The 11,494-nt window shown below is 38.0% G+C and overlaps 1 protein-coding gene across 1 annotated transcript; it reads left to right on the forward strand.

Moving 5' to 3' along the window:
• Positions 1-7,951: 7,951 nt before the first annotated feature.
• LOC124991601 (centrosomal protein of 76 kDa-like) lies at positions 7,952-9,782 on the forward strand. Its single transcript, XM_047562284.1, is given in 3 exon segments — positions 7,952-8,181; positions 8,183-8,920; positions 8,922-9,782. Coding segments are annotated over 3 exon segments (1,827 nt in total). The 3' UTR covers positions 9,781-9,782.
• Positions 9,783-11,494: the final 1,712 nt, after the last annotated feature.

Below are 11,494 nucleotides of genomic sequence, written 5' to 3' on the forward strand. Positions count from 1 at the left end.
AGCTGGTGCAGCTCAAGTGAGGGATGGAAGTAGTACCTGGGGACTGTGATCAGAATAGGCAACTGGAAGCAGAATTCCAGACAGGCACGTTTTTAGCAGGGAATATAAAGGAAACTTCCACAAGAAGTGTTCAGTGTTTTATTCTCTACTACCTCACTCCCTCATTCCAAAGCCTGGCATATTTGAAATGTTCATTCAATCTACACATACTATTAAGGTGGCTTTGTCAGCTTCCAGGGATGGAAAGATATCAGAAGTCTGGCCTTCCTCAGCAAGAACTCACTTAACCGGGATCACTCTCTGACCACTCACTCTGTTTCTCTTTCTTGTCTTTTACTTCTGGATAAAATGAAACAGGGCCTTAGTTGACTTCTCCACTTTCTAGTCATCCTTTCCTTCTGGAGATCTGAGCACTCAGGGGCTGTTGGGAGACTGGGAGGAGATGCACACAAGCACACTTGCATTCACAGAACACACACAGCCATTTCTAAAACTTAATGTCTCCATTTAAAACATATTTCAAGAGAATGTCTACACAAAACTAGGCTGTCTCTTAAGTCAAAAAATGCCCTGCTATACTTGGTTCATGAAAACAAAGCATATAAGGGTTAAGTTCCTTAGTAATAAATGGAAATTAAGCTATCTGGAGTATTACCTAACAGATTGTCAGGATTTAACTGTATTGGCTCAAGGATGTTGTACTACTAGAAATAGATTGGCAAACACCTAATTTTCAGAAGGAATTCTGGTATTGAATCAAGTCTTTGCCTTAGCTCTTCAAATTCTATTTATCCTCAGTAGTTAATTGCCTCATTATTCAATGAACCATTGCTTAGGTATTAAAAATACAACATAGTTTGCCATCATACTAAAACCAATGAAAATGTAAACACTAGCAGCATGGACCTAAATAAAGCAAAATCTGAAAATTTAAAAAAAAAAAAAAGAACACACAGTGAACCAACTGGTCATCATAGAACACATGTGTCACTGCTGTTCTCAGACTGGGCATACAGAAGGCCCAGGACACAGCTTACACTGAGAGCAGGGCCATGACCATTGAGGAAGTCCATACAACAAGGAAAAGTCAGAGAAGAACCAGAAGTGACTGTAAGCAGGTTAGAGAAGGTACCTCTGGCTAGAAGAAATCTGGGCAATGGCCTGCATCTATTGAAGAGACATGGAGCAGGCCTCCCTGGGAAAAAGCATAAAAGCACAGTTACAGAGCTATAGGCCTAAGCTCGACCAAAAGGACTCAGGGCTAGAGTCAAGAAATGAGATTGGAGATTCACAGACCCGAACCCCTGGCATCACATGAGTAGAATGTAGCCAAGGCTGATGAAGATAGAAACACAAGGAGGCTGGAGAAACTACAAATGGCCAAGATCCATGCAGAGACTGCACTGGAAAACCTAGATCAAATGGACATGCAGGGCCAGAGAAAGTCAGAGAACAATGGCCCAATGCAGAAGATTTACAGAGCAGCCAGAGGACTACACAGCCTGTTCCTAGTAAGCTGGAAAGGAATGGATCTTCTGTCTATTCTGCTAGCCAGCTTGTTACCTTTTATATCCTGTCCTTGCTTAAGACCCATCTTAGGTGTTCTGGCCCCACCTATGCAACCCCCCACTTTCAACCCAAAGATAGATAAGGAAGCCACGTTTTTACAAAGGTTCTCAATAAATGTTCTGCCAGAGGAGGAAGCACTCCTGCTTTCATGAGCCATCTTGTAGCAGGCTTAGCCCCTCCCTGGCTTCCTGACCCCAGGTTGTAATAAAGCCTGGTAGCTTCTTCACAGGATTCCTACATAGGGCAAGAGAGGCATTCTGCTTGGGCCACAGCAGTGGCAGTCCTTGTGTACCCACCCTGTTTTGGTGTGCCTGCTCTGAGAAAGTGCATTCATCTCCAAAGGCCTCCAAGTGAAGTATGGTTTTCACATCATTTGTTTATTTAACAAGGGCTTGCTAAATGCCTGCACAGTGACAAGTACATCTGTTTTGGTTTTGTTTGTCTATTTGCACATGCTACGCAAGTGCTCTACCACTGAGCTACATCCCCAGTCCTGGTAAGTATTTTGCAAGGCTAACCTACAAGAAGGGGTAGGAGGGGAAGAATAGAAGTTCAGCAGATTAGACAAAGCAGAATAAAGGGAAGGGAAAGGGGGTAAGAAAAGGAAAAACAGTGGAATGAGTCCTATATAATTTTCCTATGTACATATATGAATATATCACAGTGAATCTCACCATCATGTACATCCCCAAGAATGGGATCCTAATTAGAATAAGATAGATTCCATGCTCATGTAATTATATCAAAATGGATTCTACTGTCATATATAATTTAAAAGAACCAATAAAAAAGAAAGAAACAATACTGAATCATCCCTCTTCTTGGGGCAGAGAGGTCAGGATGGGCTTCTTTAATTAGTGCCTCAAAGCTTCCCCCTAGTTTACATAGTTAACATGATTGTAAATTCCAATACAAAGATAAACCAAAAGGCAATATTTTTCATTACATGCCAAAAATTGGGGATAAAGAAGAGTACCCTTCCTTGACCCCTCTGATTGTCCCTTGGGAGGGGGGTTACCCCTCTCACTATATTCCTTTTTCGAAATGGTTCCTAGAAAAATTTAAATTACAGATGCAGCTTGCATTTATTGCTCACACTGCATTTCTGTTGGACAGCATCAGTTTAAACTGTTCCAGTTTTAATAAACCATAATTAGTCAAGATTCATCTCACTTGCCATTTGTGTTCTTTAAAATGTATTTCCCCTTGGTCATGAGCTGATAGGTCTTCTCTTTTGAGCTACTAATATGGTGAATTAATTATAAATTCCTGGCATGAATTTTTTTTTGCATTTTTGGAATAAAATTCACCTTCTGGTGCGGGTTATGCTTTTAAGAGGCTGCTGGCTTCTGTTTGTTCTATGTTCAGGATTGTTGATGAATTTCATTTCCCCTCTTTGATTTATTTATGTATTGTAATACAATGAAGGCCTGGGACCCAATGCCTAACCTGAGAACTAGAACACTGATAGTAGCTCACTCTCCGCTGTGTACCTATTCTAGCCCCCCTCATCCCACCAGAGTTAACCACTGTTCTGAATTTTATCACAAATATGTTTACCTATACTATCTAATTTATTGTTTAGCTTTAATTGTATTTGAACTTCACAAAAAGAATATCAGGCTGAATACACATTCTTGGGGCTTGATTTTTTCACTCAACATTGTATTACTAGGATTCACCTCTGTTTTTGCTTGTATATCATTCATTTTCACTGTGATATAATATTCCATCATGGGGAATATATCACAATATATTCATTCATTCTATGTGGTTTGGATTGTGTCTAGGTTTTGGCTAATACAAACAGTGCTTCTCTGAACACATTTGAGTATGTTTCAAGTGTTATCCCAGATTTACAAGAAGTAAAACTGTTGAGTTAAAATTATCTAAATATTTAATTTTTTTAAAATGTCAAACACTTTTCCCTCAATAATTTACCAATAAAATGTGGTCTAGTCTGGCATATGTAGTTTCAGTTCAGTGAAATTCCTTTTATGCATTTTTTCCATGGAGTTGTGCTTGTTAATTTAAAGAAGTTCTCTTTATAATCTAAATTCTAGTTCTTATCACTTCTATGTGTTGCTAATATTTTCTCCCAGTTTGTGGTTTACCTTATCACTTCACTTTTTAAAAAGTGTCTTGATGAACAAAAGTTCGTAATTATAATGTAATTAAATACATCGTCCTTTTTTTATAAATATTATTTTATAGTTATTACCTCTTATGCCTTAAAAAATAATTTCTTGAAGACATAGTGTAACATTACATCTTTTTAGTCCTTAACAAGATCCCAAAAACATAAGAAACAAAACCAAGAATCCATAAATGGGATGTCTTCAAATTTAAAAGTTTCTGCACAACAAAGGAAATGATTAAGTGTGAAGAGAAAGCCTACAGAATGGGAGGAAATCTTTGCCAGCTACTCCTCTGACATGGGATTAATATCCACAATATATAAAGAACTCAAAAAACTTAACACCAAAAGAAAAAAAAAAAAAAACACCAAATAGCCCAATCAATAAATGGGCAAAAGAATTATACCGAAACTTCTCAAAAGAAGAAATATGGTGGATGCTGCTGCAGTGGACGCCCAGAGGTCTTTTCTCTGAGTGCTGTCTACACTGCTGCCTCAGCCACCTCCACTGACTCCCCACCTGCTGCCAACACCACAGAGGACTGCAGCTACTGCTGACCCCCTGCCTGCTGCCACCCACCCCCATCACTTCCTCCACTGCCCAGAGGTCTGCTGCCAGGGAGACTCCAGATTTGGTTGCATGCAGCTGCATCCATCTTGAGACACTGGCCAGGGCCTGGGGGATTGGGATGCCAGTGTGTTTGCTGTGACCGCCATCTTGGAGCACAGCTGCCCCTGTCTGGGGACAAGGGCCAGGACTTAAAAGTTCAGTGTCAGGGTGCCTGCTAGTTTGGCCGCACCTGGGGTCTTCCTCCTGGGAGTGCTAGTTGCCACCATCTGACTGCTGTTTCTCATCTTTGGTGGACTTTGTGAAAATTCCAGTGGCATTGAGATCTTGGGACTAAAACTTGGCCGAGCCCAGGACATCTGAAGTCCAGATAGGTGGGATAATGACTGGGTCTGTCAGGGCGGGTCTGGGTCAGACAATCTTGTGGGAAGTCAGAGACAGGGTTGAGAGACTTTTGAACACTGTTGAGGGGACAGTTCTTTAATTTTCCATCAAGATTTATTTTATTTTTAGATTTTTTTCTTCTCTAGCATCTCTCTCCTTTGGAGCAGGGTATTTTAAAAGCAGGTGCTTTTATTTGGAGCAGGGTATTTTTCATGCATCAGTTTGTTGAGGACAGTGATGTATGCATGATGTCTTACGGTTCTATTGTGTGTTCCTATATTTTTAATTTTTTTCTCTTTATATGTTCTCCCTCTCCCTTGTCTGTTTTCCTGGATTCCCTTTCTACCTTTTCTCCACCTAACGGTCAATCTCTGTTGGTTCCTCTTCCACTCTTCCTGAGGATTTTTGCTTCTGGCTTCTCTCTTTCTCCCTCATGAACTGATTCACATCCTACACTATCTCTGTTCTCTCTTTTGTCCACCATTTGAGATTGTAAATCCTTTTGACAAGTTCTGTTTATATTGGGAATGGTGATTGAACTCATCATTTCTGTTTATTGTGAGAAAGCAGTGGGACACCTTGGTGGAAGCTATTATTAGTTTAGGGCTGTGTTGTTTGTACTGGGTGCTATTGATGTTGGTCTCCCTCATAAAGGTGGGGTACTGGAAATCTTCAGGGACAATACAGGTCTACAGGGTAGAATCTGTACTGCCTCAAATTCATACAACTAGATGAGAAAACACACAAACAACATGAAAAAACAAGGGAACAAAATGTCACAAACAAACCAAGATGCCCCAATAAGAAAATCTACTGACAACACAGTAGAAGATATGTCTGAGAACAAGTTTAGAATGTGCATAATTAATCTGATCTGTGAAGTAAAGGATGGTGTAAAGAGTAATATCAAAGAGAAAATACAGGAAGTGAAAGATCATTTCAATAAAGAGTTAGAGATTGTGAAAAAAAAACAAGCAGAAATTCTTGAAATGAAGGAGTTAATAAACCAAATTATAAATTCAATGGAAAGCATCACCAGCAGACTAGACCATTTGGAAGACAGAAACTCAGGCAATGAAGACAAAATATTTAATATTGAAAATAAAGTTGACTGTGCAGAAAAGATAGTCAGAATCCATGAACAGAACTTCCAGGAATTATGGGATAACATGAAAAGACCAAATTTAAGAGTTATCAGGATAGATGAAGGAACAGTGACACAAACCAAAGGAATGCACAATCTTTTCAATGACATAAAATCAGAAAATTTCCCAAACCTAAAGAATGAAATGGAAAATCAAATACAGGAGGCTTACAGGACCCCAGGAGGCTTACAGCAGATCTACACCAAGACACATTATAATGAAAATGACTAAAATACAGAATAAGGATAAAACCTTAAAAATCATGAGACGAAAAAAAGCAAATTACATATGGGGAGAAACCAATTTGGATCTCAACTGATTTCTCAACCCAGACCCTCAAAGATAGGAGGGTCATGGAACAACATATTTCAAGTTCTGAAAGAAAATGGATGCCAAACAAGAATTTTATATCCAGCAAAATTAAGTTTTAGATTTGAAGATGAAATAAAAACCCTCTGTGATAAACAAAAGTTAAAAGAATTCACAATTAGAAAGCCTGCACTACAGAACATTCCCAATAAAATATTCCATGAGGATAAAGTGGGAAAAACAGTGAAAACCAGCAAAGGGAGGAACTACACTAAAGGAACAGTCAATCAAAGAAGAAACTAAATCAAATTTAAAAACACAAATAAACCAAAATGACCAGGAATGTTAATGGCCTAAACTGATCAATCAAAAGACATAGACTAGCAGATTGGATTAAAAAACAAGACCCAATAATATGCTTTCTCCAAGAGACTCACCTCATAGGCAAAGACATCCACAAACTGAAGGTGAAAGGATGGGAATAAACATATCACTCATTGGGATTGGGTAAACAAGCACGGGTTTCCATCCTCATATCAGCTATAGTGAACTTCAAGCAAAGTTAATCAGAAGGGACAAATAAGGTCATTTCATTCTATTGAAGGGAATTATACATCAGCAAGACATAACAATTTTAAATACTTGTGCCCCAAACAATGGAGCATCTATGTATATCAAGCAAATCCTTCTCAATTTCAAGAATCAAATAGACCACAACACAATAATACTGGGTGACTTTAACACACCTCTCTCACTACTGGATAGATCTTCTAAACAAAAACTAAATAAACTAAGAACCAAATAATACAATCAATAATTTAGATTTAACAGACCTATATAGAATATTTCATCCATCAATGAATGAATACTTTTTTCTTGGCGCACATGGATCCTTCTCTAAAACAGACCATATGTTATGCCACAAAGCAACTTTCAGTAAATACAAAAAAATGGAACTAATGCCCTGCATTCTATCACATCATAATGAGCAGAAATTAGAAATCAATGATAAAATAAAAAATAGAAGCTACTCTAACACATGGACACTAAATAATACACTACACTAAAGGAACAGTCAATCAAAGAAGAAACTAAATCAAATTTAAAAACACAAATAAACCAAAATGACCAGGAATGTTAATGGCCTAAACTGATCAATCAAAAGACATAGACTAGCAGATTGGATTAAAAAACATGATAAATGAATATTAGAAGAAATCATGGATGAAAGGAAAAAATACTTAGAGGTAAATGAGAATACCGATACAACACACCAAAATCTCTGGGACAAGACGAAGGCAGTACTAAGAGGAAAGTTTATGGCCTTAGGCTCATTTATTAAAAGAATAAAAGTCAACAAATAAATGACTAAATATTACATCTCAAGGCCCTAGAAAAAGAAGAACAGATCAACACCAAAAAAGTAGAAGACAGGAAATAATTAAAATCAGAACTGAAAACAATGAAATTGAAACAAAAGAAAAAAATTGAAAAAATTAACAAAACAGTTAGTTCTTTGAAAAAATCAATAAAATTGATAAACCCCTAGCACACTAATGAAGAAAAACAAAGATAAAACTCAAATTGCTAAATTCATGATGAAAAAGGAAATATCACACTATCAAAATACACTATTGAAATACAGAAGATAATCAGAAACTATTTTGAAAATTTGTATGCTAACAAAATAGAAAATCTCAAAGACATTGACAAGAGGCTGAACAGCTGAAATAAAGACGCGCGCCTTCCGCTCCCGAGGCCCCGCGGGCACCCGCCAGGCGGGGTCGCCCTGGGGCGGCCGCAGCCCACACTCACCATCAGGAGCGTGAAGCCCGTCAGATGGACGTCCACGGCAGAATAAGAGAGATCCTTGCTGAGACTATACGGGAAGAGTTGGCCCCTGATCAGCAACATTTATCGACAGAAGATTTGATAAAAGCCCTTAGACGTCGAGGAATCATTGATGATGTGATGAAAGAACTTAATTTTGTTACTGACAATGTTGATCAAGAACTTCCTTCCTCTCCAAAACAACCTGTTGGTTTTGATAAACAATCAACACTAAAAAAAAGTTTTGGGTGGAAAAGCTTTCTTGGAACATCTTCAAGAACCCGAGCCTTTACCAGGACAAGTTTGTTCAACTTTTACTTTATGTTTACATTATCGGAACCAACGTTTTCGTTCTAAACCTGTTCCATGTGCCTGCGAACCGGATTTTCATGATGACTTTTTACTTGAAGTACACAGAGAAAGCTTAGGCGATGGAACTAGAATGGCTGATTCAACAACAATGTTATCAATAAGCGATCCAATTCATATGGTGCTAATCAAAACTGACATATTTGGTGAGACCACTTTAGTAGCATCCTATTTTCTGGAATGGAGATCAGTTTTGGGCTCAGAAAATGGAGTAACCAGTCTCACTGTGGAGCTTATGGGTGTAGGCACAGAATCAAAAGTTTCTGTGGGAATTTTAAATATAAAACTTGAAATGTATCCACCACTCAATCAGACGTTATCTCAAGAAGTGGTGAATACACAGCTTGCTTTGGAACGTCAGAAAACTGCAGAGAAAGAGCGGTTATTTCTTGTGTATGCCAAGCAATGGTGGAGAGAATATTTGCAAATTCGACCCTCACACAACTCACGGCTGGTGAAAATTTTTGCACAGGATGAAAATGGAATAAATAGACCTGTCTGTTCCTACATTAAACCACTTCGAGCTGGCCGACTTCTGGATACTCCACGGCAGGCAGCAAGATTTGTTAATGTCCTTGGTTATGAACGAGCCCCGGTTATTGGAGGAGGAGGGTGACTGTGAAGATCATGCTAACCTTCTGTGCAGCCTCCTTCTTGGATATGGGTTAGAAGCCTTTGTCTGTGTTGGGACTAAGGCAAAAGCAGTACCTCATGCATGGGTTATGACTTGTGGAACTGATGGAACCATCACTTTTTGGGAGAGTTTAACAGGACACAGGTACATTCACAAACCTACCAATCCTGATGAGCCTCCACTTGCCAAACAGGCCAAACCATTGTACCCATATCGAACAATTGGTTGTGTTTTCAATCATCAGATGTTCCTTGGAAATTGTCAACCCTCTGACACAGTCGAAACCTGTATATTTGATTTGAATGATGAATCCAAATGGAAACCCATGAGTGAAGAAGCAATTAAATCTGTGTGTGCTCCAGGAGCAACAACATCCCTTCCTCCCTTCCCACCTCTGTGTGCATCCACAATTGATGCGTCTGTCACAAGTAATGAAATAGAAATGCAACTGAGGCTCCTGGTGTCAGAACACAGGAAGGATCTTGGCCTCACAACTGTTTGGGAAGACCAGCTTTCCTATCTTTTATCACCAGCTTTGGCTTCTTACGAATTTGAGCGTACCACAAGTATATCTGCAGGCAATGAAGAGTTTCAGGATGCCATAAGGAGGGCAGTGCCTGATGGTCACACATTCAAAGGGTTCCCAATACATTTTGTGTATAGAAATGCAAGGCGTGCATTTGCCACGTGTCTTCGATCCCCTTTTTGTGAAGAAATAATCTGTTGTCATGGAGACCAAGTGCGACTGGCAGTTCGTGTCCGAGTGTTTACTTACCCTGAATCTGCATGTGCTGTTTGGATCATGTTTGCTTGTAAATATCGCTCTGTATTATAGGACTAACATTTCCATAAGAATTATACCTGTGTTTTACTGGAATTCTACAATTGTATATTACTAGCTGTTTGGAGGGTTTGTTTGTTTGTTTGTTTGTTTGTTTGTTTTTTAATTATAGCATCATAATCTGATTTGGATGTCTTATTTCAATTTTGTATAGACCTGACAATGTTTCAAAAAATCATGATGTATGTATTTAAAGTGTAAGGATGAAAAGCTTGTAAAAATCTTAGTTGAATTTAGTATAAATTAAGTGTATATTCTATTTTAATAAATGCTACTTTGTTTACAAAAAAAAAAAAAGACATTGACAAATTTCTAGAGACATATGACCTACCTAAACTGAATCAGGAGGTCAAACACAATTTAAACAGAACAATTTCAAGTAATGAAATAGAAAATGCCATCAAAAGCCTGCCAATTAAGAAAAGCCCAGGACCAGACAGATTCTCAGTTGAGTTCTACAAGACCTTCAAAGAAGAACACCAATACTCCTCAAAGTATTCCATGAAAAAGAAAAGGAGGGAACCCTTCCAAACTCATTCTAAGAGGCTACTATCACCCTGATACCAAAACCAAATAAAGATACATCAAGGAAAGAAAACTTCAGACCAATATTCCTGATGAAAATAGATGCAAAATTTCTCAATAAAATTCCTGCAACTCAAATACAAAAATATATTAAGAAGATAGTGCACCATGATCAAGTGGGGTTCATCCCAGGGATGGAGGGTGGTTCAACATCCAGAAATCAATAAATGTAATTCATCATATCAATAGACTTAAAAACAAGAATCATATCTGTATCTCAATAGATACGGAAGAAGCATTTGACAAAATACATCACCTCTTCACGTTCAAAACACTAGAAAAACTATGGATAGTAGGAACATACCTCAACATTGTAAAGGCTATCTATGCTAAACCCAAGGCTAACATAATTCTAAACACAGAAAAACTGCAAACATTCCCTCTAAAAACTGGAACAAGACAATTTTATTCATTGTCCTTGAAACTCTAGCCAGAGCAATTAGACAGAAGAAATAAAGGTATACAAATAGGTAAAGAACTCAAACTATCACTATTTGCTGATGACATGATTCTATATTTAGAAGATCCAAAAAATTCCACCGGCAAACTTCTAGAACTCATAAATAAATTTAGCAAAGTAGCGGGATATAAAATCAACACCCATAAATCTAATGCATCCCTATACATCAGTGATGAATCCTCTGAAAGAGAAATAAAGAACACTACTGCATCACAATAGCCTCAAAAAAATAAAATGCTTGGGAATCAATCTAACAAAAGAGGTGAAAGACCTCTACAATGAAAACTACAGAACACTAAAGAAAGAAATTAAAGAAAACCTTAGAAGATGGAAAGATCTCCCATGCTCTTGGATAGGCAGAATTAATATTGTCAAAATGGCCATACTACCAAAAGTGTTATACAGATTTAATGCAATTCCTATTAAAATCCCAATGACATTCTTCCTAGATCTAGAAAAAGCAATCATGAAATTCATTTGGAAAAATAAGAGACCCAGAATAGCCAAAGAAATCCTTAGCAAGAAGAGTGAAGCAGGAGGCATCACATTTCCAGACCTCAAACTATACTACAGCATGATAATGGCACCAAAACAGATACATAGACCAATGGCACAGAATAGAAGACACAGAGACAAACCCACATAAATACAAATATCTCATAC

This window comes from Sciurus carolinensis, chromosome 8 (genome assembly GCF_902686445.1).
Source record: "Sciurus carolinensis chromosome 8, mSciCar1.2, whole genome shotgun sequence".
Taxonomy (NCBI): Eukaryota; Metazoa; Chordata; class Mammalia; order Rodentia; family Sciuridae; genus Sciurus; species Sciurus carolinensis.